General features: G+C 41.3%; 1 protein-coding gene across 18 annotated transcripts in view; it reads left to right on the forward strand.

Annotated features, from left to right (window-relative positions):
* GPBP1L1 (GC-rich promoter binding protein 1 like 1) overlaps positions 1-24,588 on the forward strand; it is a 59,009-nt gene extending 34,421 nt beyond the window's left edge. For 12 of the 18 annotated variants that reach the window (XM_054682638.2, XM_063802513.1, XM_054682631.2 and 9 more), the window contains 7 exons: positions 9,568-9,640; positions 11,670-11,863; positions 17,839-17,979; positions 18,428-18,586; positions 21,468-21,592; positions 22,397-22,499; positions 23,666-24,588. In XM_054682638.2, the coding sequence (XP_054538613.1) occupies positions 9,568-9,640; positions 11,670-11,863; positions 17,839-17,979; positions 18,428-18,586; positions 21,468-21,592; positions 22,397-22,499; positions 23,666-23,818 (948 nt within the window). In that variant the 3' untranslated portion in view covers positions 23,819-24,588. Of the gene's footprint in view, positions 1-2,250; positions 3,086-9,567; positions 9,641-11,669; positions 11,864-17,838; positions 17,980-18,427; positions 18,587-21,467; positions 21,593-22,396; positions 22,500-23,665 lie in introns of all 18 variants that reach the window. The other 6 variants (XM_063802527.1, XM_063802525.1, XM_063802518.1 and 3 more) reach the window with 1 other exon arrangement.
* Positions 24,589-26,900: the final 2,312 nt, after the last annotated feature.

The raw sequence follows: 26,900 nt of genomic DNA on the forward strand, positions 1-26,900 counted from the left end.
CTTTTGGCCTCTTAAATCAAAGGTAGCATTTTCAGAGTATCTTTAAAATTTTTAAAATATATTTTATTTAAGAAAAGATTATCAGGCTGGGCTCGGTGGCTCATGCTTGTAATCTGAGCACTTTGGGAAGCCGAGGCGGGTGGATCACCTGAGGGCAGGAGTTCAAGATCAGCCTGACCAACATGGTGAAACCCCATATCTACTAAAAACACAAAAATTAGCTGGGCTTGGTGGCAAGTGCCTATAATTCCAGCTACTCAGGAGGCTGAGGCAGGAGAATCACGTGAACCCAGGTGGCAGAGGTTGCAGTGGGCTGAGATTGCGCCATTACACTCCAGTCTGGGCAATAGAGTGAGACTCTGTCTCAAAAAAAAAAAAAAAAAAGATTATCATTTTAACAAATCAGTATCTTTAAGTTGGCCAGGCATAGTGGCTCATGCCTGTAATCCCAGCACTTTCAGAGACCAAGCCAGGAGGATTGCTTGATGCCAGGAGTTTGAGACCGGCCTGGGCAGCACAGCAAGATCCTTGTCTCTATAAAAAATTTTTGAAAAATTAGCTGGGCATGATGGCACATGTCTGCGGTCCCAGCCACTAGGGAGACTGAGGCAGGAGGATTACTTGAGCCCAGGAGTTTGAGGCTGCAGTGAGCTATGATTGCACCACTGCATTCATGCCACCACGCCCAGCTAATTTTTTTGTTTCTTATAGAGACTAGCTATCACTATGTTGCCCAGGCCAGTCTCAAATGCCTGACCTCAAGTGATCTTCCCACCTCGGCCTCCCAAAGTGCTAGGATTACAGACAGCCACCGCACCCAGCCTCTAGCTGTTTTTAAGTAGCACATCGATCAGTCACTTCTGTTATAGCCATTTCATCAGTTAGTAGAGTCACCTAAAGAGGAGTGAAATTTAGGCATTAGCTCCTCTACCCTCAAGTCTAGGAAGTGACCTGGGGTCCTTGCTGTAAATTATATATTAATGTGAATTCCTATTCCCAGGTGACTGTTCTTCAAAACTTTATCCTCAGGAAGGTCTATACTGCCCTTACATATTGAATATTTGTCCAGAATGTTCTAGATAACAAATAGTCCAGAAATTACTACAATTTCAAATGTAATCTTTATTATTTATACAGCAAACTTGTATTACAAGCAAATCCAAGAAAGACCAGTGGGAATGATTTGAAAACAATGTATGTTGCTCATTACACTTAAGGAACTTGATGAAATTCATATCAAACTAGCAATGAAAGCATTAGCAACAGAGCTGGTGGACATGGGTGGCGTGCACCTATAGCCCCAGCTACTTGGGAGGCGGAGGTGGAAGCAAGACTCTATCTCTTAAAAAAAAAAAATGCAGCAATTACAGTATATTCTTATTAAAAAACAACTTTCCTTTAATACTTTTATTCTATGATTAAATAAACCCATAATGATTTTAACATAATTTGTATCTGAAATGAAATATTTAGAGTATATCTAATATTATAACCATAGCCAACTGTGCATATAGAAGACTAATTTATTTGAATCCCCAATAGTTTTGATTTCTTATGTACTTCAATAAGAAAAAGAGAAGATTGTAGCAAACAAGAAATAGTGTGGAGTAAAGTAGAAGTAATTGTACCTTTTAAACTGGGTAGTATGCTACTGATTAGCATAGTTTGATTAGAAACTTCATTATCAGTCCTGTGACATTCCCAGTGGGAATGATACAAACATTGTATTTTATCAATTTGTGCAATTTTTTACCTTCATATGAATAATTCGTACTGTAATTCTCTTATTTATGTAAAATTGTTTGAAGTTTACATGTGTTGAATCATGAGGCTCTAGCTTAGTGGTTCTCAACTAGGGGCAAGTTTGCCCGCTGGGGGATATTTGGCATTATATGGAGACATCTTTGTTGTCACAACTGGGGTTAGTGTTAATATCATCTAATATGTAGAGATCAGGGATGTTGCTAAACACTTAAAACGCACTGGACAGCCTCATAACAGAATTAACCAGGCTAAAATGTTAGTAGTGTCATGGCTGACAAACCTTGCTCTAGATCTTTTTTACTACTCTATAGCAAATATTATATTGTGTGAATACACTTGATTTATTTATCCATTTTTCTGTTAATGGAAATTCAGTTTGTAAAAGACCTTGTTTTGGAGACTAAACTTAAAGGATTGGAACTGAGGTATTGTTAATTAGAGAAGGAAGAGTCAAAAATAAGATTTCTTCTCCTCCCGCCACCCAAGATGCCGAAAGGAAAGAAGGGCAAGGGGAAGAAGTTGGCTCTGGCCCCTGCTGTCGTCAAGAAGCAGAGCCAAGAAAGTGGTGAATCCGCTGTTTAAGAAAAGGCCTAAGAATTTTGGCATTGGACGGGACACCCAGCCCAAAAGAGACCTCACCCGCTTTGTGAAATGGCCCTGCTATATCAGGTTGCAGCGGCAGAGAGCCATCCTCTATATGCAGCTGAAAATGCCTCCTGCGATTAACCAGTTCATCCAGGCCTTGCGCTGCCAAACAGCTACTCAGCTACTTAAGCTGGCCCACAAGTACAGATCAGAGACAAAGCAAGAGAAAGAAGCAGAGGCTATTGGCCCAGGCTGAGAAGAAAGCTGCCAGCAAAGGGGATGTCCCCAGTAAGAGACCACCTGTCTTTCAAGCAGGAGTCAGCACTTCACCACCTTGGTGGAGAACACGAAGACTCAGCTAGTGGTGATTGCATATGACATGGATCCCATCAAGCTGGTTGTCTTCTACCTGCCCTGTGTCGTAAAATGGGGGTCCCTTACTGCATTATCAAGGGGAAGTCAAGAGTGGGATGTCTACTCCACAGAAAGACCTGCACCACTGGTTGCCTTCACACAGGTTAACTTGGAAGACAAAGGAGGTTTGTCTAAGCTGGTGGAAGCTATCAGGATCAATTACAATGACAGATACGATGAGATCTGCCATCACTGGGGAGGCAATGTCCTGGGTCCCAAGTCTGTGACTCGCATTGCCAAGCTCAAAAAGGCAAAGGCTAAAGAACTTGCCACCAATTGGATTAAATGTATACTGTTGAGCTTTCTTTACATAAAAAAGAAGGTAATGCAAATTTTCCTAAAGATTTCTATCCAAAGTGACTTGATGAATAATATGTAATTAACTTGAAGAGAGAAAGCAGAAGGAGCAGAATTGGTTGGAGAAAACAAATTCTTGATGCCAAAGAGATGGGTTAGGTCTAGAGAAGTGCACTTGAAAATAGAGATAATAGTTGAGGTTTGTGGATAAATAAAATCGCTCAAGGAGAGTAATACATTGGAAAGAAGGGAGGTGTAGAGCAGAACCTGTGGATTAGCAGTAAGGGAGACTGAGAAGTGGTTAGCTGAAGAAGGAACAAGTATACCAAGAAAAAGTAGATAGATAAAAATCACAAATTGAAGATGTTTTGGGACCTGATTGTTTGCGTAGATTTTCTATATTATTTTTTTCTATACCATATGTATGTATAATTAGAAAATTATTTTAAAATCATATTGGTTTCGTGTAATTAACAGTCCTATATTGTTACCTGGGCAAGTTAAATAGTCCTAATTGTCCCTGAGTTGTTAGAGAATGTTTGTGAACCACTCAGCACAGACCTTGACAGATAGGTTTTTGTTTTTTGCTTTTTTGAAGTACATGATATAGACAGGAACACAGATTTTTAAATGGTAGCTGTTACTAAGTATGGGAGAGAGCTTTGACTCTGGCAGTTTGGGATGGCCTTTCAAAAGTGACAAGTGTGGTTGTAAGGGTTAGAGAGTAAGTTGGTGATGAATGATGCACTACTCTTTGGACAATAAAGAGCCAGGTGTGAGGGTAGAGTTTTCTAGGATTAGGAGACTTGGATGTGTTTGAAACCTGAGGAGTAAGAAATTGGTGGAGAGAAGGGACTCTGAGAGGATGCCAGCGGTATTGGTTACAGCTTTTTCATCTTCCCCAATTATCCAGTAAAAGCAGAGCTCCCTTTAATATTGGGAGCAATATTAAGATGTTTACTCTTATCACTTGTATTTATCATTGTATTGGAGGTCCTAACAAGTACAATAAGGCAAGAAAAAGAAATGTATACAGTTTAACAAGAGGAAATAAAACTTTGTGTTTGCAGGTGAAATGAAAATCCTAAGGACTCTGTAGAAAAACTATATATGAAATTCCAGAACAGCCAAATAATCTATGATGGGAAAGAAAATCAGAATGGTTTTATGGTTGCCTGTGCACAGTGGGGATTAACTGGGAAAAAGGGTATGAAGGGAACTTTCTGGTTGATGGAAGTGTTAATAATCTTCAAAGAAGTTAGGGAGGTATTAGCATTTTAAAAACTCATAGAATTGAGTATATTTTATATGTGTACATTTTACTGTATGAAAATTTTAGTATTAAAAAATATTAAAATTACCAGTAGTGAAACAGATTTAAACCTCCTGATATGATGGCACTGAGAAATATGCACCATCACCTCTATAACATTCCTTCCAGAAATGCATTGCCTGGATCTAATCATAGGAGACATCAGACAAGCCCAAATTGAGGATTCTACAAAAGAATTGCAAAATAACTGGCCTGTAGTCTTCAAAAATGTTAAGGCCATGAAAAAAAAAAAGCTACAGATTAAAGAACTAGAGATATGACAACTAAAACCAACATGTAAACCTAGATTAACTACTGGGTGAGGCAAAACCATTTTGCAAAAATTTTCTTTTGCTAAAACATCAGTGGGACAATTTGAATAAGTGTTGTAGATTAGATAATAGTATGTATAAGTGTTAATAATTACTCTGATTATGTAAAAGATATCCTTTTAAGGAAATACATATTTAAGGGTAAGTGGCATCAAGTCCTGCAACTTGCACATGGTTCAGGAGAAAGAATGGGGAAGCAAATGTGAAATATTAATACAGGTTGAGCATCTGCAGTCTAAAACTTTTTGAGTGTGGATGTCATGCCACAAGTAGAAAATTCCATACCTGATCTCATGCAACAGGTTGCAGTGAAAACTTTTGTTTCCTGCACAAAATTATTTGAGACAGAGATTCACTCTTGTGTCTCAGGCTGGAGTGCAATGGCGCGATCTTGGCTCACTGCAACCTGCGCCTCCTGGGTTCAAGCCATTCTCCTGCCTCAGCCTCCCAAGTAGCTGGGATTACAGGCATGCGCACCCCTACGCCCAGCTAATTTTTGTATTTTTAGTAGTGGCGGGATTTCGCCATGTTGGTCAGGCTGGTCTCAAACTCCTGACCTCAAGTGATCCGCCTGCCTCAGCCTCCCAAAGTGCTGGGATTACAGGCGTGAGCCACCGTGCTCAGCCCTGAAATTATTTTAAGGTAAAGTTAAAAATAAGACAAAGCAAGTAGAGTTGAGGAACCAACAAAATCTACAGATGCCATCTACGTCAAAGCAAAATGATATTTCCCCACAAACCCGTAAAGGGATAGGGACAAACCACCAAAATCTATATAAGAGGCTTGGTTAATACTAGCATTTGTGCAGGGGGAACTGAAGGGAAGCAGCAGAGCACCTGACAGCATAAAGAATGCTAGCAGAGCCAACCGTTTTTCTGGAAAGCTCGTAGGGCATATTTGAGAAGAGCAGCAGTTAATCGGGAGTAGTGTTCCGTAATGGAATAACAAGTAAATACAGGGGCTCTGGGATAAGGTATGAAGGATCTGACTGGACCAGTCAGGAGTTCAAACCACACAGTAGTTTGAATAGAGAAAGTTAATATAAGGAATTGTTAACTATAGCAAGATTGGAGTAATGAAGGATTGACTAGTACAAAGTAAAAAGATCTTTAAAGAAAATAGAAATAGCACGTAGTCACAGTTCAGTGGCTCATGCCTGTGATTGCAGCACTTTGGGAGGCATTGTTTCGCGCTGCCACAATGGTGTGTGTGAACATCCTACCTGTTGCTCTCAAGAGTATCACCGATGCCGAAAAGAGAGGGAAACGCCGGTTCTTACTAGGCCATGCTCCCAAGTCATTGTCCAACTTCTAGCTGTGATGATGAAGCTTCGTTACATTGGCAAATTTGAAATCATTGATGATAACAGAGCTGGGAAAATTGTGAACCTCACAGGCAGGCTAAACAAGTGTAGAGCCCCAGCTTTGATTTGCAACTCAAAGATCTAGAAAAACGGCAGAACAATCTGCTTCTATCCCAACCATTTGACTTCGTCATATTGACAGCCTTAGCTGGTATCATGGACCATGAAGAAGCAAGACGAAAACACACAGGAGGGAAAATCCTTGGATTTTGTTTCTAGGGATGCAATACATATTTACAAATAAAATGCCTCAAAAAAAAAAAAAACAAAAAATTTCGGAATATCGTTCCCAAGACTTTTCCAAGCTTCTGACAAACTAACCAGAAAGATTACAAAAGGAATGGTGGTAAATATTAAATGTATGGTTAATTGTAGAGCTAAGAAGAAATGAGGGTTAAAAGAGAGTTAGCATGTGATAGTTATATGATCTCACAATCTGGACATAGTATAACTTTTTTAAAGTGGGAAGATGGGGAGAACATGTCCAAACAAAACAAAACATTTTGGTCACTGGTGAAATACTGACATTGCTATTCTGAAACTTGTGCATAATATGGGATAAAGCAATTAAATATGATATTCTATCCTTTGTATGCTTGAGAATCAGGATTCTTGTAGGAGGAAATAAAAACATAAAATAGATGTTCCGTAAAATCCACAAGGGTACTCAGTTTGAATTGGGAATATCAGTAATAAGATATGAGGTGTTTTAGCTTTGGAGTGAAAAATACATACTTCTAGGCGGTTCTGTCCACTGAAAAGACATAAAAACAGTGAACAACCCCATAGCAATGAGTGGCTCTACTGCCTGGATTGTGATCTTGAAATAGTTTATCCAGACAGCATACTTAAAAGAAGAGCTTGGAATATTTTTTCAAACTAGATAACAAAGAAGTAAAGAACTACTTAGGGTTGTAGCAAAAGGATTTAGAAGCCAAATTGAAGAGGGTTCCATAGGCCAAACATGGGACAGTTTTATGCATCAATTAATAATAATAACGACAAGGGTTGAATCACATCAAATTGGATTTAAATCTGTGAATTCACAATGGTACCTACCTCACCTTAGGAACAAGCATGTATGATATTTTTTCTATATGAACTGTACTGTTGAATCGCCAAATAGGGGAAGTTCCTATTTATGGAAGTATACTACTTTATAAAGAATTGTAAAATTAGATCATTGTTTTTGCATCTTGTATTGAGCTGACAGTTTTAGGCTATGAGCACCAGTGTCTGCCAGCATCACTAAAAGAAGCACAACCACATGTTATTTGTGTGTGTCTCCTAATGGAAGAATACAAAACCACTAAGGATTCTGTAACCTCTAGAACCAACTACCAATTTATAGAAAGAGGCTTAAGATTTTCTAAAAATTGATTGAAAGTTGAGATTGTTTTTGGAGACAAAACTATAGTGTCAAGGGAGACACAATGGGTTAGTAAAAAAAAAAAAATGCAGTGATCACCATAAGTATGAGTAGTTTTGGGGTTTTTTTCTAATGAGATTTGTAATGTCTTTCTGGTTTGTCTGGTAATGTTATGTTGCTTAAACCATGTAGTGTTTAAAAGAACTTTTACCCATTAACTTATTCATTTGTTTTATATTTTTCCTGTTTATATTTTACAAGTTTTAAAACTGTATTTTTTAAAACAGTAGAAAGAGATCAAAGATACTGTATAAATAGGAGCATTGTCTCTGAGAACCCTGGGTACAACATGCCTATTAAAATGAAACAAGGAAACAACCACAGCTTTTATGGCTGGGTACTCCTTCTGCCTCTACTACTCCATCTAGAGGAATGTATTTACCTGTCCTTGAAAATCTGTCACTGATTTGTCCACTTATATAGAGAGTTGGTAGTTTCATTTGCATTTGTGCTTGTTCTCCTATTGTAGTGGTTCTCACCTTGATTGCTTGGAAAATACATACCTGCTAGAGGCCCTGCCCCTGGAGATTCTGATTCTGAAGCTCTGTAGTGGAGCCTGGGTGTCTTTTTGTTGTTTGTATAATGTTCACAGGCAATTGTGCTGAAAAGCCATTTTCCTGCTGGGCACAGTGGCTCATGCCTGTAATCTCAGCACTTTGGGAGGCCAAGGTGAGTGGATCACTTGAGGTCAGTTCGAGACCAGCCTGGCCAGCATGGTGAAACCCTGTCTCTACTAAAAATACAAAAATTAGCTGGGTGTGGTGGTGCGCACCTGTAATCCCAGTTACTCAGGAAGCTGAGACAGGAGAATTGCTTGAACCTGGAAAGTGGAGGTTGCAGTGAGCCAAGATTGTGCCACTGTACTCCAACCTGGGCAACAGAGTGACACTCTGTCACAAAAAAAAAAAAAAAAAAGCCATTTTCCTACCCTGTTACCAGATTGTAAAGTTTGGGCTAGGACAGCAGTGTCATACGATTAGTTATTAAGTCTAGTCTATTGCTCTTAACTCTTCCCTGCCCTTTCCCTTATCTCGTTCTCTACTTCTGTTACCTTTATTACCCTCCCGGACTATGGAATTGATCTCCTAATGGTCTCTTAGTTGATGTTTAAATACCTCAGATCCATCCTTCAAGCTGCTACTAGAGTGACGGTTGTAAGTTGATAATTAGATAATGTTAACTGCATGAAAGATGGATCCTCATTACCTGTAGAATAAAACTTAATCTCCCCTAAGAAATCCTCCACAAGCTGGCTCTTGCCTGCTTTGCCAGATACCTCTTTCCCCACAGAAGGGTCCCCTCCTTCCCTAGCACTACTCATGCTGAACTATTTGCAGACCTGAATATTCTGTTCTTTTTAATGCTTTCTGTTCCTGGAATTACCGATTTTCCAGCTTTGGAATTCATCTTTAAGGATTCTTAAATCACCTGTTAGTAAAGCCTTTTCTGATAGCACTTCTCTTTCAAGTAGAATTGATGTTTCTTACTGAGTACTCCTTCTTCCCTAATATGAATTTTTTTCATCGTCCTTGTAACCTTTTATTGTACTTAACTTGTCTAGAAGTTTTTATAGCAAAACTGTGACCCGTGTGAAGACAGGGGCTCTTTATTGTATTTCTAGCACAGTCCTTGGCATATGGTCTGCCCCTGCCCTACACCCATCTTAGAAATGCAATGAATACTATACATTTCACTGACCACATTGTCCTCCTTTAATCTGAGGAAAATGATCCACATTCTTGTTCATCTAACTTTCAGTGCCTCCTTATTTGGCATACATATCCTATAGGAAAGTGGGAATTCGCACATTTAGTCTGTTTATTTAAAATAAATGAAATCCCTTATATCAAAGGAAATGAAACTCAGAACCTAATATTAACATAATACCTATTGATTTTGTGTTTTGATATTTTCTGTTTGTTACGTTTCTGAATACAGTGTCAAATTAGTAAGTGTTGCTAATATGTAAAATATGTAATTATTTGATAGGTTCCATGGTGATGGCTACTTTGTGAAAAGTGCCAAAATGATCAGCTTTCTGTATCAACCATTCATATCCCTTTTTTCCTAGCCTTCCTTGAATCCAGAAGCTGGCAAACAGCATCAGCCATGCAGACCTATTGGGACACCTTCTGGAGTATGGGGTAGGTAGATTTTGCCATTTTAAAGGCACAACTTTAAAATTTTTTCTTAGCAGGGAGGGGAGCAAAGATTCCTTATTTCTTTTTATCTCTTGTTTCTCATCTCATGCATTTGCCCATGGTAACTAACATCTGACTGTAGCGGGTTATTCTGCCCCCCACCCCACCCCCCAACCCCCAACCCCCAAACACCACTGAAATGTTACCATGGTAGTAGAGTCAAAATACAGACAACTGAGAGCTTATAGAACCGTGAATTTGGAAGCAGTTGTTTTGGTGGTGGTGTTTGTTAGTCTGTTTGTTTGAGACAGTCTCATTCTGTTGCCCAGGCTGTAGTGCAGTGGTGCAATCTCAGCTCACTGCAGCCTCCACCTCCCTAGCTGGGACTACACCATGCCTGGCTAATGTTTGTATTTTTAGTCCAGACAGGGTTTTACCATGTTGATCAGGCTTGTCTTGAATTCCTGGCCTCAAGTGATCCACCCATCTTGGCCTCCCAAAGTGCTGGGATTACAGGCATGAGCCACCGTAGCCAACATGGAAGCAGATTTTAAGTAGAAAAAGTTCATGAAAAGTAACTTAATTAACATTGCTACTTCACTTACTTTTTTTTTTTTTTTTTTTTGAGATGGAGTCTCACTCTGTTGCCAGGCTGGAGTGCGGTGGCGAGATCTCAGCTCACTGCAACCTCAGCCTCCCGGATTCAAGCTTTTCTCCTGCCTCAGCCTCCTAAGTAGCTGGGATTACAGGCCTATGCCACCATGCCCGGCTAATTTTTGTTATTTAGTAGAGATGGGGTTTCACCATGTTGGCCACGATGGTCTCGATCTCTTGACCTCATCATCCGCCTGCCTCGGCCTCTCAAAGTGCTGAGATTACAGGCGTGAGCCACCATACCCAGCCCATAACAATATATTCTTAAACATTCATATATATGTATGTTTAAATATTCGTGTGTGTGTGTGTGTGTGTTTATGTGTATGTGTGTGTATATATATGTTTGTGGTTTTTTGTTTTGTTTTGTTTTTTGAGACAGAATCTCACTCTGTCGCCCAGGCTAGAGTGCAGTGGTGCGATAGGAATCTGTATTTCAAACCAAACCTCATCTGTGGCATTGGGATCTTTGGCATTTACAAATTGGACTCTCCTGGTTTCTTCATTAGACATGTTGATAGCCATGAACATGGGAAGTCTTTAACATATCTAAATGATGGGTTTAGAATCCAGTATTGTAGGATTAAGATTGATCGATGTACCTTCTCCTCTTTGCTAATGGTGTATACCTTTGCTCCAGTTTGCCTCATCAGAGGGTTTCATGGCAGACTCCAATCCCTGATTACCTCATCTCTCTCTATTCTCATGCTGACAGGAGCTGCTACTTTTAGGTGGTTTTTTTTGTTTTGTTTTGTTTTTGTTTTTTTGAGTTAGGGTCTGACTTTGTCATCCATGCTGGAGTGCAGTGGCACAGTCATGGCTCGCTGCAGCCTCGACCTGGGCTCAAGTGATTCTCCCGCCTCAGCCTCCTGAGTAGCTGGGACCACAGGTGTGCACCACCATGCCTGGCTAATGTTTGTATTTTTTGTAAAGATGGGGATTTGCCACAGGGTTTGCCAGCCCAGGCTGGTCTCGAACTCTTGGGACTCAAGTGATCTGCCCACCTCAGCACCTCCAAGTGCTGAGATTACAGGCATGAGCCACAGAGCCTGGCCCTTGGATTTATTCTTGTTTGGTTCATGCTTAACTGATCACACTGTCCATCAGACATATTGTGCCCCTGAAGGACTGCTAACATCTTTGGACTTTCTGGCTGATTTATAAATTTAGTATCCAGTTCCTCATATGCTGCATTTTTTTGTACAGTTCCTGAGTAGTCTCACTTTTGAGAGTGTCTATTAAGTGCATACCAGGGAATGTTTAATCCCTCTGTCTCAACTGTCAGCTGTTTTGTTGACTAAGGCCTTTGTATAAACTATGCTTCATGTTACACAACAGGTTTGACATTCTGTTGTCTCTCCACTCTTGTACTTCACAGAAAACCCGCCTAGTGCCAAGCAACCCTCCAAGATGCTAGTTATCAAAAAAGTTTCCAAAGAGGATCCTGCTGCTGCCTTCTCTGCTGCATTCACCTCACCAGGATCTCACCATGCAAATGGGAACAAATTATCATCCGTGGTTCCAAGTGTCTATAAGAACCTGGTTCCTAAGCCTGTACCACCTCCTTCCAAGGTATGATTTAGAATCAGGGCAAGAACCTTATACAAGAGAGGTTTGGGAATAAATCAGGAAAACATTAATAAATTTGTTTTTTCTTGCCGAATCAGTCACCAGATATTCATTCAGTACCTGTTATATGTATACAGCTTTCTTTGCTTTTTTTTTTTTTCTTTTTCTTTATTTTTTTGAGACAAGGTCTCACTCTGTCACCCAGGCTGGAATGCAGTGGCACAATCATGGCTCAGTGTGACCTCAGCCTCCCAAGTAGCTGAAACTACAGGGGCACGCCATTATGCCTGGCTATTTTTTTAATTTATTTTATTTTTTGTTTTGTTTTGTTTTTTTGAGATGGAGCCTCGCTCTGTCACCCAGGCTGGAGTGCAGTGGCACGATCTCAGCTCACTGCAAGCTCCACCTCCTGGGTTCACACCATTCTTCCTCAGCCTCCCGAGTAGCTGGGACTACAGGCGCCCGCCACCACACCCGGCTCGTTTTTTTTTTTTTTTTTGTATTTTTAGTAGAGACGGGGTTTCACCGTGTTAGCCAGGATGGTCTCAATCTCCTGACCTCGTGATCCGCCCGCCTCGGCCTCCCAAGGTGCTGGGATTACAGGCGTGAGCCGCCACGCCCAGCCATTTTTTTTTTTTTTTTAATTATTTTTTGTAGAGACAGAATCTCATTTTGTTGCCCAGGCTGGTCTCTATCTCCTGGCCTCAAGGAATCCTCCTGCCTCAGCCTCCCAGAGCGCTGAGATTATGGGCGTGAGCCACCACACCTGGCCCCTCTGGTTTTCTGTAATAGCAACAACATCCTAATCACTCAGCTTGACTATCTTGGCTACTTCTCTTCTCTTCCTCCTTAGTCATTCTCCTCAGCCAAGGAATTACAAAGTCCCTGTTATTCTCTCTATGCTGTCCTTGTTCAGGACTTTGTCTTCTCACATTTACTATTCTAGTATACCTTTCTATTTTCTCATGTCTCTGTGTCCTACAGAACTGCCAGAATGATCATCCCAAAACAATTGAATATATCACATGCCTTCCTGAATTCCTTCAGTGGCTCCAAACAATGTATGGCAGGGATTGGTAATTTTTTTCTATGAAGGGCCAGATAATAAATATTTTAGGCTTTGCTTGATATATATGATTTTTGTTACACATTGCCTTTTTTTTTTCCAGCTCTTTAAAAATGTAAAAATAAGTATGAGCTCATGAATCATACAGAAATGCCTTGGGCAAGATTTGGCCCATGGGTCATAGTGTGCTAGTCCTATAGTCAGTGTGCAGAGTAAGCAGAGGTCTGTGAAGTTTCTCATAGCCAAACTCTAATCCATCTTTTGCATCTTATTGCCCCTTTTTTCTCTTACCCGGGAAGAAATTATTCTTCTGGCGCATGCCATCCTCTCTGTGAATAATTTTCTTTCTTTTCTTTCATCTATTTATTTAAAATAGTGATTGGGGTCTCACTATATTGCCCAGGCTGGTCTCGAACTTCTGGGCTCAAGCATCCTCCCACCTTGACCTCACAAAGTGCTAGGATTACAGACGTGAGCCACCGTGCTCACCCTCTGGATAAATTCACTGGGAGTTACTATCCTAGTGATAATGATTGGAGTTTTCAAGGTAGATTAGATATACAAGAGAAGAGGATGGAAGAAGAGAAGAGGATAGAAGAGGAGTAAAGAATGGGATAGTACTGAGAAACTAGTTCAGAAAAAAATGGTAAACTCTCACAGAAATACAAGTGGGTGAGTTTGCAATAGCAACAGGGGTAACAAGTTGAGGAAAATAACTGAGAAAAAACCTTAGTGATTATCTTAGGAGACTTTTGAGTTGATGTTTTTAGGGAATAAAGTAGGGCTGAAACAGTATTTCAAGGGCTTTTGGAAATATGTGGAGGTAGTGGCACCTTTTAACCTTGACAGTAAAAGGAACTAGATAGAATATAGGCAGTGGAAAAGATAAGTGAATGGATGAGGAAGTCTGTTGGAAGAAGCCACTGGAAGCAACTTGAACTGTACTTGGAAGAGATCATTAAAGGATTTTGGGCCAAGAAGAAATATGTGGGAATAAAACTAATTGACAAGTACAATTATCTTTGAAAAGGGTTTAGGATACTTAGGGTTTATTTTCCTCTGATGTAGAAGGGAAAGAATGTGAATTCAAGTGAAGAGAGCAACTATTACAAAGAAACAGCTGAGCATGGAAGTTAACTGCCGGGCTATGGAATAGACAGATTCCACCTTACACCTTCTTCATCTTACGACCTTGAGCAAGTTTCTTCACTTCCCAGTCTCAGTTTCTTCTTCTATAAAATAGACATAACAATGCCCCCCTTTTTTTTGTGAGGAGTAAATGAGAAAATTTTATGAAATACCTAAAACTGGCATATAATAAGTGCCAATAAATGGTAGCTATTGTTACCAACCTGCCAGCACAACTTATGTTTGTCCCATTTCTTGAGAGTTTATAAAGACTTTCTTAAGTGTTACTTTAAGATGTCTGCAAGCATTCTGCAGGACTACAGAAAATATAAAAATGAGTAAGAAAATGTCATTGTGTCCTCAATGATCTCATAAATCAAAAGGTAAAAAAATTTTTACAAGGATAAAAATTATGATACAAAACTTAAGATCACTTTAGCCCTGTTGTGAGTCAGGGGTAGAATGAAGATTGGAAAACTAATGTAAAGGCTGCTGCTCTTGAAGCTTGAAGAGGATGGTAACAGTTGGCAGAGAATGGCAGAGATGGTAACAGTTGGCAGAGGTGGTAATGGCAGATAGTGGGAGGCAAATTAGGCAGCAAAAGAAAACAGAAGACATTCTTCCTGGGAAAATTGGGGTAAATATGGAAGGTCAGGTTTCAGGAAATGTGATTGTGGTTCTGGGTACGTAGGATATGAGATGTTACAGGGAGGAAGAGGTAAGATAACTAATAAGCAGATGTTGATGTATCCATTCATTTTATCTAAACATTAGCAATAATTATTGAGTATCTGAGTAGTAAACACTGTGTCACTAGAGACACAAAATAATACTTGGCCTGTAATCGCAAAGAGTTTACTGTCTAGTGAAGAAAGAGTTATTTGAAAAAAATTGTGCTTCTCTGCCTGGGGAGGGTCATCAAAGTCTTTACGGATAACTGGGATTCAAATACATGATAAAGGAAAGAGAACTGCCATTTGTTGACATCTTACTATGTTGCTTGGTTAGGGCTTTTACACATATTAAAGCATTTACTCTTTTAATCCTGGGATATAGAGAATACACACTGTGGGGTTACATAGCTAATAAGTGATAGAGTCAGGCTTTTAACTCAGGTCTGACTTCAAAACCAGGGCCCTTTCTACTGTTCCAGAATGCCTCCTGTCTTGAAGGATGAAGAATAGAAGAGGAAGTTGAGAAATTAATCTTTTGACTCAAACTTAACTAAGTTGAAATCTTTGTGACACTTTCTAGGGTTGTGATCTTAAGCAAGTTATTAGATTTTGCTAAACTCTTCTTGACCGTAAATTGGAGCAAGTACTTGGAATATAGTTTTTGAAACATCCTAATTACCCAGTAAGTGGACGTTTAAAAACAGTAGTACGGTAGTTCATTAGAAAGCAAGTAGGTAGGGCATTCTCGGCAGAGGGAACCTGTTGTTAACCAGAAAATGGATGCAGAATATGGTATGTTTGGAGTAAAGGAACCATATTGGTTCGGTATGGCTGGTATGTGAAAGTGAATGGGGAAGTCAGACTTGATGGAGGCCTGTATAAAAAGAACAGGAGAGAAGTTAAAGTAGGTAGAGATGCAATTTTACATATTATCTACACAGTTTTAACATTTTAAACTGAAACAGTTATAAGTAATTGCTTTTTCTAATGAAATTCACCTAGTTCAACAGACTACAGAAGAAGAAGAGTACTGAGTCTGGAATGCTAGTATACCTACATCCATTGAAAAGAAGGGAATTCAAGAGGTAAAGAGAGAACTGAGAGAGTGAAGCATCAGGAAATCAAGAAGGGAAAAAGGGACAGGTTCAGAAAATATTCATAATGAGCAATATCGCATTTCCCAAAGAAGACAGGTTTTTTAGAGCTGGCCTTTGTAATATAAGGATGAAAGTTTTGGTTATTTATGAAAGAGTTTTACTAAAATTGGGGATAGAGGTGAGTATTGCAGGGAACTAAGCAGTAAATAGTTAATGAACGAGTGAAAGATAATGTATACTGACTTACTCAGAAGTTTGGCAATAAGAAGGTGGTATATAAGATTGAGGGAAAATAAGAAGTCTGGCCTTTTTCTCCTAATTTCAATAAGGTGGATTAGCATATTTGATAAACCCAAAACGAAAGAGAACAAAATGCTAGAAAGGGAGGAGGACATTCCTTTGAACTTGAGGGGCAAACGGCAGAGGAGGTGGGAGAAAGTTTGAGCCCAGTGATTTTAGAATTTTTAGTCCAGTAGAAGAAGATTCTGAAGTGGAGCAAGCTAGGGTTGATTCAGAATTCAGAGGAAAAGGAGAGAACATTTAAAAAACAACAACAAAAAAAACTGGTTATACAATTCACTTTAATGGACTTTTACATATATAATCATCTAATAAAAACAGGTGTGGGGCATAATGATTTTTCCAGGGGGTAGTCTAGCTATCTCATAGGGTTTAAGTTACTGAAAATTAAGTTGAAATAAAATTGGCACAGACATAGATATTCTGTTGTATGTAACAGAGTAAATCTTTTGTACTACTGTGGCAGAAACCCAAGTGTTTCTGTGCTCTGGAGTGACATTGTTTTAAAGACAGGACATCTGGTGACTACAACTCAGGGGAAGCCACAAATCATCTTTGAGAGTTAACCTGACACAAGCAACCATCTTTAGATTTTTATCAATGCAAGAAAAAAATTAATCTTCATTCTGGTTGGGTCATCGTTTCTCTTATCTGCTTGCTTGTTCTTTGTGGAGGCATTTTGGGATAGTGGAAAGGTGGTTTCATTTACTAGCTGAATAACCTTGAACAAATTGTGGAACTTCCTTATTGTCAGTGTCATCCTCTATTAAAAGTCAGCGTAACAATTATTATTCCTGATTGGTTTAAGAATTAAATAAAACAGTCTGACCATCACCTGGTACGTGGTAGATAGTAAAGTTAATTCCTTTCCTAAAGCTATTATTGTGTCTTCTTTTAATACCCATCAATCAAGAAAGCAACCAGGAAGGGAATCCATTTCACTCAGGCCCCTTTGTCCTGGAGGTCCTCATTTCTAAGTGTTTCATTCTGGAAAAATAAGTTGGAAGTTTTTCATTTGCTTCAGCACCACTCCACTGGCTTGCCACATCTTCCTTGGTCTCCTTGGACAGTGTGGTAACTCAGTATTCCAGCTTTCTATCATACTTGGGGTTATGGCCAGAGTGACAGAATGGGCCCAGACCCTGCAGAGTTGAGTAGACGGGCCTCCAGACTAAATAAATCAGGATTGTTCAACCATTTACAATAGCCACCCTGGCCTGGAACTAGCCTTTTGCCATCAGAGTTCCTGGAAAGCAGCAATTTTGTGATGCACTTTGTGGGCTATCAGGATTACATCCAAAGTTAACAAACACTACTAAAAAAAGTTTTGGGATTCAATAAATTAGGAAAATGCTGCATAACTGCCTCTCAAATTCTTATGTGCAGTTAAGTGCTTTGAGAAATTGCACAGTGAAGAACCTTGTTGAACTTTTTTCACCCTGGCACCTCCCAAACTCATTGAACTATTGAACTAGAGCCCTGTTTTTGGGAAGTCACTATTAATGTCCAGTGGCTCTTCTGTATCCCATCTACCATTTTCCTTGAAGTGCCTAACCTCCAAAAGAGGTTGCATACTTCCCAAACATGTTAAGACAGGTAAGCCCTGGAAACTTATGTTCTCATGTAACATTTCACTCTTTGCTTTATGATTTTATAAGCTGAGCTTCTGTTTGTGTGCTTGTTCTGACTGATTTGTTCTTTCACCCTGTGTAGCCTAATGCATGGAAAGCTAACAGGATGGAGCACAAGTCAGGATCCCTTTCCTCTAGCCGGGAGTCTGCTTTTACCAGTCCAATCTCTGTTACCAAACCAGTGGTACTGGCTAGTGGTGCAGCTCTGAGTTCTCCCAAAGAGGTGAGTGAGGATGAAGCAGGACAGTCTTTTCTGAAATTGCCATTTCCCGTTCACTTAGATAACAAGTGTAATATGTATAGCTGTGACACTTGTTTTGTAGCTATATTTAGCTGAGAATAGTTTCTTTATTGATGTTTTCTGTTAGCATCCAAAAGTGGGCAGTGGCTAAATGGGATAGATGCTCTGTGGTGGACCAAGGTCATCCTATGTTAGACTGGCATTCTGCTGATGTCTGTAGAAAGATCAAAGAGGTGCCATGTAAGCCAGCTGCTCTTAACTATATAAACCCTGCAAAACTGAAGTTTGAACTGCTTAAATAAAAGGATTGTTTGGTTTAAGACAGAGTGATAAATAGGCTACCAGATTCTTGAAGTCAGCACTTAGTAGAAGAGAACCCCAGTTCTTGCTCTTTGCTGTCAGGAGCAACCTGTTTGTGGTATTTGCCCAGAGTCCCTCCAGCACCACCCCTCCAATTGAGATCAGCTCCTCTCGTCTGACCAAGTTGACCCGCCGAACCACCGACAGGAAGAGTGAGTTCCTGAAAACTCTGAAGGATGACCGGAATGGAGACTTCTCAGAGAACAGAGACTGTGACAAGCTGGAAGATGTAAGAGCATCCGCCTTTTCTGGGGGTAGCCTAGGAATTTTCCTTTGATACATACGTGATTTCTTCTTCTTAAAGGATAAAGATGTGGCAAGATTTTTAAATGTACAGAGATACTGTCTGTAGGTGTAACTGCCTTCTAGACCACATAGTAAAGTGAGTTTAATCCTTTTTTCAGCAAAAATGTTAAATTCGGGTTTATTTTAGTAATCACTCACCTATTGAAGTACATCTTGGTTGCTTCCAAGTGTTGGCAACTATGAATAAAACTGCAGTAAACATCCATGTGCAGGTTTTTGTGCTGGCATAAGTTCAACTCCTTTGGGTAAATACCAAGGAGTGCAATTGCTGGATCATATTGGTAAGAGCATGTTTAGCTTGTCAGGAAACCACCAAACTGTCTTCCAAAGTGGTTGTGCCATTTTGCATTCCCACCAGCAATAAATGAGAATTCCTGTTGCTACACCTCCTCACCAGTATTCGATATTATCAGTGTTCTGGATTTTGGCCCTCCTGATAGGTGTGTAGTTTTAATTTGCACTTCCATGATGACATATCATGTGGAGCATCCATCTATGTATCTTCTTTGTTGATGTGTTTGTTCAGGTCCCTTACCCATTTTTTAATGAGGTTGTCTGTTTTCTTATTGCTAAGTTTTAAGAGTTCTTAGAGTTCTTTGTATATCTTAGTTAATAGTCCTTTATTAGATGTGTCTTTGACTACAGTTTCTCCAAGTCTGTGATTTGACTCTTCATTCTTTCTTATTTATTTATTTTGAGACAGAGTCTCGCTCTTATCACCCAGAATGGAGTGCAGTGGCACGATCTGGGCTCATTGCAACCTCCGCCTCCCGGGTTCAAGCGATTCTCCTGCCTCAGCTTCCTGAGTAGCTGGGATTACAGGCACCCGCCACCACGCCCAGCTAATTTTTGTATTCTTAGTAGAGATGGAGTTTCGTCATGTTGGCCAGGCTGGTCTTGAACTCCTGGCCTCAAGTGTTCTGCCTGTCTCAGCCTCCCAAAGTGCTAGGATTAAAGGCATAAGCCACCACATGTGGCCATATTTATTTATTTGTATTATTTTATTTTTTGAGATGGAGTTTCACTCTGTTGCCCAGGCTGGAGTGCAATGGAGCAATCTCAGCTTACTGCAACCACCGCCTTCCAGGTTCAAGCAGTTCTCCTGCCTCAGCCTCCCAAGTAGCTGGGATTACAGGCATGTGCCACCACATGACACACGTTATTTAGCTTCTTAGCTCTGGCCAGAGGACCATGAAACTACAGTGCAGAACAAGAGGCAGAGGAAGGCCAACCTGCTTCCTTGAAGACCAAGAGCTCAGACCATAACTCTGGAACACAGCCTTGTGGTTCTGATAAGGAATTAGACCTGTGAGGATGAAAGAGTATACTATTTTCTGGAATTTTTTTTGTATGTAGTAGAGACAAGGTTTCACCATGTTGGTCAGGCTGGTCTCGGATTCCAGAACTCAGGTAATCCACCCACCTCAGCCTCCCAAAATGCTGGGATTACAGGCATGAGCTGCCATGCCCAGCCGGCCATATTTGTTTTTGAGACAGTGTCTCACTCTGTCGCCCAGGCTGAATGCAGTGGCATTAATGATCACAGTTCACTGCAGCCTCGACCTCCCCTCCTCAAGCTATGCCTCAGCCTCAGCCTCCCGAGTAGCTGGGACTATAGGCTTGTGCCACCATGCCTGGCTAATATTTTGTTTGTTACAGAGATAGCTTCTTGCTATGTTGCTCAGGCTGGTGTTAAACTCCTAGACTCAAGCAGTCCTCCCACCTTTGGCCTCCGAAAGTGCTAGGATTACAGGTGTGAGCAACTACACTGTCTTTTAATTCTCTTGACAGAGTGTTTTGCAAAGCAGAAATTTTTTTTATTTTAATGAAATCCAGCCTAATTAATTGTAGGCCAGTCACGGTGGCTCAAACCTATAATCCCAACACTTTGGTTGGCTGAGGTGGGCGGATCACCTGAGGTCAGGAGTTTGAGACCAGCCTGGCCAACCTGGCGAAACCCCGTTCCTACTAAAAACAGAAAAATTAGCCGGGCATGGTAGCATGCACCCATAGTCACAGCTACATGGGAGGCTGAGGCATGAGAATCACTTGAACATGGGAGGCGGGGGTTGCAGTGAGCCGAGATCGCGCCACTGCACTCCAGCCTGAGCAACAGAGTGAGACTTGATCTCCAAAAATAAGTAAGTAAATAAACAAATAAATAAATAAATAAATGTCATACCCAAGGTAATCTAAGTTTTCTTGTATGTTATCCTTATAGGAGTTTTATAGTTTTGTGTTTTACATTTAGGTCTGTGACCCATTTTGACTTTATTTTTGTGACGGCTGTAAGGTCTTTGTTTAGATTGATTTTTTTTTTTTAGTGTGGCTGTCCAATTGTTCCCTCACCATTTGTTGAAAAGACTATCTTTTCTCCATTGTATTTCCTTTGTTAAAGATCAGTTATCTATTTGTGGGCTCTCTGTTCTGTCCCATTGGACTATTTGTGTCATCTTCTGCCAGTACCACACTTTTTCCCCCCACACCTCTTATGAGCACTGTTACCATACTGTTTTAATTACTCTAGCTTTTGTGGTAAGTCTTGATGTCAGGTAATATCAGTACTCTGGTTTTATTCTTCAGTATTGTGTTGGCTGTTCTGGACCTTTTGCCTTTTCATTAAAACTTTAGAATCAGTTTGTTGATGCAGCAGGTCCTCATTTGTAAATGGGGAAAAAATCTGTGGGCTGAGGCTGTCTTTTGGAAAACACTTTCCTGGGTCGTGAGTCCTTGATTTCATAGGTTGCTTATATTACTACAAAGGAACCTTAAACCAACTGTGTCCTTCCTTTTCCTTATTGCAGTTGGAGGACAACAGCACACCTGAACCAAAGGAAAATGGGGAGGAAGGCTGTCATCAAAATGGTCTTTCCCTCCCTGTAGTGGAAGAAGGGGAGGTTCTCTCACACTCTCTAGAAGCAGAGCACAGGTAAGTGAGGAGGACATCACAGGGCATGCAGTGTCTGACCTTTAAGGACCTTGAACATACTGGAGAAGATATCTCAGATAGATAGGTCCCACATGCAGAGAGAAGTGGCCCAGTCATAACTTGTTCTCTGTGTATGCCCCAGGTTGGCCTGTTGCTCATCAAGCATTCTCTCTCAAACTCAGCCATCTTTTCCACAATCTACTCTCCAATACTTTAATACTTTTAACTTCAGGCCGGTCGCAGTGGCTCATGCCTGTAATCCCAGCACTTTGGGAGGCTGAGGTGGGTGGATCAGTCAAGGTCAAGAGTTTGAGACCAGCTTGGCCAACATGGTGAAACCCTGTCTCTACCAAAAATACAAAAAGTAGCTGGATATGGTAGTGTGCGCCTGTAATTCCAGCTACTAGGGAGGCTGGGATGGGAGAATGGCTTGAACCCGGGAGGCGGAGGTTGCAGTGAGCTGAGATTGCACCACTGCACTTCAGCCTGGGTGACAGAGTGAGACTCCATCCCCCCCCCAAAAAAAAGCCAGACTGCAAGTGCTCTCTTTTCTTCCTTACACTGTCTTGGTTTTGCTTCTACTGTCTCTTCTTTAGCTCTTCCTCTCTCAACTGTGAAGAGCCTCCATTTATTTACAGCACCCAGGTAGCCACAATTAAAGCTTGTCCCACAGGGAGGAAAACAAAATTCCTTCTTTAACATCCATTGCCCCTGGGCAGAAAACTTTTCTGTGAAAAGTGGTGGGCTGTTCACTTAGGCTTAGTGATGTTGTATTCTCTTTACCTGTCCTTCTGCGTCCACCAGGTTATTGAAAGCTATGGGTTGGCAGGAATATCCTGAAAACGATGAGAATTGCCTTCCCCTCACAGAGGATGAGCTCAAAGAGTTCCACATGAAGACAGAGCAGGTATGTTGTAAACCTTCTTCCTAGAGACCAGTTAGTAACCAGGAGAATAAGGAGTCAAGACAGTTCTTGCCCTGAGGGAGCAAGTTTAATGTGAGAGAAAGATCTGGGTGGGGGGGGGGGATTACCTTAGTAGAAATGTAGTGGGGCCCCTAAATTTGCCTGGGAAATAAGGATCCCCAGTATTAGATACAAAAACCAAGTGTCAGTGATTAGCAGATTCCAAAAAATAGTATGCTCTTTCATCCTAACAGCTCTAACTCCTTATCAGAACCACAAGGCAGTGTTCCAGAGTTATGGTCTGAGCTCTTGGTCTTTAAGGAAGCAGGTTCACCTTCCTCTGCTTCCTGATCTGCATTGTAGTTTCCTGGTCCTCTGGCCAGAGCTAAGAAGCTAAATAGCTTGTGTCAGTTTATCCAGCAGTTGCTTGGATTCTTTCTCTGAATAAAACACTGCTAGATCTTAGGGTGAACAAGACAAATGGGGTTTCTATAAAAATCCTTGAACTTCTGGTGGCCTGTATTTACAGCACAATTGGCCAAGTCCTTAAAAGGGGCATGGCACAAGCTGATGTGAGACCTTGACACTTAGAACTCTGTTAGAAATAAGGACTTATGGCTGGGCACAGTGGCTCACGCCTGTAATCCCAACACTTTGGGAGGCCGAGGCAGGCAGATGACGAGGTCAGGAGCTCAAGAGCATACTGGCCAATATGGTGAAGCCCCATCTCTACTAAAAATACAAGAATTAACTAGGCGTGGTGGTGTGCGCCTGTAATCCAAGCTACTTGGGAGGCTGAGGCAGGAGAATCGCTTGAACCCAGGAGGCGGAGGATGCAGTGAGCCAAGATTGTGCCATTGCGCTCTAGCCTGGGTGACAGAGCGAGATTCCGTCTCAAAAAAATAAATAAATAAAAAGAAATAAGGACTTTCAAGCCCCATCCCAGACATTCTGAATCTGAATCTGCATTTTTGAAAGATGCGTAGATGACTCGTAAATTAAAATTTGAAAAGCACTGCTATAAGAGATCTCAGAGGGTCTCTTAGAAGCACCCCCCGCCCCACATTCTACCTAGAATTGAATTGAGGCCTGGCCTTTCCCAGGGCTTATGGGTCAGTACAGTCATTGATATTTTTTTCTTTTTTCTTTCTCTCCCATGCTAACCATAGCTGAGAAGAAATGGCTTTGGAAAGAATGGCTTCTTGCAGAGCCGCAGTTCCAGCCTGTTCTCCCCTTGGAGAAGCACTTGCAAAGCAGAGTTTGAGGACTCAGACACCGAAACCAGTAGCAGTGAAACATCAGATGACGATGCCTGGAAGTAGGCATATAAATGCTCACAGTTAAATCTGACCCAGTAAACTCTGTGTGTTTAGGGAGTATACAAAAGAAATCGTTCTTTTCCTTTTCTTATGTTGTTGAATACTTCATTCACAAGGGAAATAATCATATCCCAAAGAGAGAGCGATTGGCTTGTTTTGCTTTTGTTGTTGTTCTTCCCTGTTATCTGCTTAATAGAAGTTTGTGTGGTGGGACAGATTTTTTAAACACACTCACACACACACACACACACATACACACCCAGTATATATGGGGCGATGCACAGGTAGGAGCTGGCAGTGCAGGGAAGAGGAGACACTGGTCTGCAGCAACAGCTTCTACTACCAGCCCTTGGGGCACTCACCCCTGTGATCAAGCAATCATTGTCAATGACAAAGTGACTATTGAAGTTATAATTGTATTAAATTAATGCTAATAATTTGGATATTTTATTTTATTTTTGGCTGCTCGGGTAACTTTAGCCCTTAACCAAGCATATGTGGGTTTTTTTGGTTGTTTTTTTGTTTTTGTTTTTTTTCTTTTTCCTTTTTGGGTACAGCTGTAAAATATTTGGATATAGGAAATGTTGTGTTATTCTTGCAGCCTTGATATTCAGGGTGGATTGTAAAATATAAATTTTTGTGAGATTTCAAAGATTAAGATTATTTTGATAACATTATTTACAGATTTAAAAGATGTGGTTATCACAAGTCTCGAGGGGGAAACTACTGCATAAAATAACTAACTTGGAATAAATATTTTGCATCAGTTTGGATTGTCTTGTGTAAGAAGTATATTTTCTTTAAAATTAGATGAGTGGATTCTTTTTTAGGGGAAATATTTTTAGAAGTTGGGGGGAAATGTGAATTCAGACACAACTGTTTCTCTATTTTAGCAGATACTTTTTTGATGCAGAAAAACCTGTGCAATAAATTACCAGTAATAAAGTCAGAAACCAAGTTTTTTTTTTTCCTGAAACTGTTTTTTAGTGCCCATGTATTTACCAGTGTATGTATTTTAAGGGAAGTCTGTTATGTTTTCCTACTAAATAAGAACTTGGAGTGGGGGTTGGGGGAGAGTTGGATGATGGTAGCTGAATGGCTAGTGAAGGAAGCAGGTTTTTTCATTCAACAAATACTTTTTTTTTTTTTTTTTGAGATGGAGTCTCACTGTGTCACCCAGGCTGGAGTGCAGTAGCGATCTCAGCTCACTGCAAGCTGCGCCTCCCAGGTTCCCACCATTCTCCTGCCTCAGCCTCCTGAGTAGCTGGGACTACAGGCGCCCGCCACCACGCCTGGCTCATTTTTTGTATTTTTAGTAGAGACGGGGTTTCACCGTGTTTGCCAGGATGGTCTCAATCTCCTGATCTTGTGATCCACCCACCTCGGCCTCCCAAAGTTCTGGGATTACAGGCGTGAGCCACCGCACCCGGCCCATTCAACAAATACTTTCTAAGCCCCTGTTGTATGTCCCAGGCATTATGCAAGGCTCTGAGGATGCAAGGAGTGCCCAGCCCAGTAGGGGAGAGAATAGACAGTGATCTAAGAAAAGGACAGGGTTTCAAGACCAGCCTGGGCAACACAGTGACCTGTCTCTATAAAAAACAAAAACATTAAAATGGTCAGGTCCAGCCAGGCGTGGCTCACGCCTGTAATCCCAGCACTTTGGGAGGCTGAAGCGGGTGGATCACCTGAGGTCAGGAGTTCGAGACCAGCCTGGCTAACATGGTGAAACCCCATCTCCACTGAAAATACAAAAAATTAGCCAGGCATGGTGGCGGGCGCCTGTAGTCCCAGCTACTCGGGAGGCTGAGGCAGGAGATTGGCGTGAACCCAGGAGGCAGAGCTTGCAGTGAGCTGAGATAGCGCCACTGCACTCAGCCTGGGAGAAAGAGTGAGACTCTGTCTCAAAAAAAAAAAAAAAACAGCCAGGCATGGCAGCAAGCACCTGTAATCCTAACTATTTAGGAGGCTGAGGCAGGAGAATTGCTTGAGCCCAGGAGGCAGAGGTTGCAGTGAGCCCATACTGCACCATTGCACTCCAGCCTGGGCAACAGAGCAAGACTCTGTCTCAAAAACAGAAACAAAATAGACAGGTCCACGTGGTAGCACACACTTGTAGTCCCAGCTTCTTGGGAGGCTAAGGCAGGAGGATTGCTTGATTCCAAGGCAGTTCAGGGCTACAGTGAGCCATGATGGCACCACTACAATCCAGCCTGGATGACAATCCTGCTCCCGCCTCTTCGGCCTAGAGCAGGAGATTAGAGAACTACAAGCTGTCTCTTGAGGGGGAAAAAAAAAATGGTAGTAGTATTTCTACTGAATGCCTATCACTGTTGCACCATTGTAAAGTCAACCAGTCAAAAGTCTTAACCATTGAAAATTGGGACAAACTTAGTTGTTGAAAAGGAGGTTTCGATTTGGGCTTTGCCATTTACTTGTTTTCTGAAAACATATTTCTAAAAATGTACTCTTTATGTCAGTTGGAATTAAGCTGAACTGAGATGACATACTTTGAACACTTTGTAACTTGCTGCTGGTGGGTCATACCTTGGCTTTAGGTACTGAGTAGGGAAATGTCTTAAGTCCCTGTCTTGTTTAGAAAAGGGAGTTTCGGCCAGGCATGGTGGCTCACACCTGTAATCCCAGCACTTTGGGAGGCCGAGGCGGGCGGATCACGAGGTCAGGAGATCAAGACCATCCTGGCTAACACGGTGAAACCCCATCTCTACTAAAAATATAAAAAAAATTAGCCGGGCGCAGTGATGGGCACCTGTAGTCTCAGCTACTCGGAAGGCTGAGGCAGGAGAATGGCTTGAACCCGGAAGGCGGAGCTTGCAGTGAGCCCAGATAGTGCCACTGCACTTCGGCCTGGGCGAAACAGCGAGACTCCGTCTCAAAAAAAAAAAAAAAAAAAAAAGCGGGGTGTGGTGGCAGGTGCCTGTAGTCCCAGCTACTGGGGAGGCTGAGGCAGGAGAATGGTGTCAACCTGGGAGGCAGAGCTTGCAGTGAGCTGAGATCCTGCCATTGCACTGTAGCCTGGGCAACAGAGCGAGACTGTCTCAAAAAAAGAAAAGAAAAGGGTGTT

Source organism: Pan troglodytes, chromosome 1 (assembly GCF_028858775.2).
Source record: "Pan troglodytes isolate AG18354 chromosome 1, NHGRI_mPanTro3-v2.0_pri, whole genome shotgun sequence".
Classification (NCBI taxonomy): domain Eukaryota; kingdom Metazoa; phylum Chordata; class Mammalia; order Primates; family Hominidae; genus Pan; species Pan troglodytes.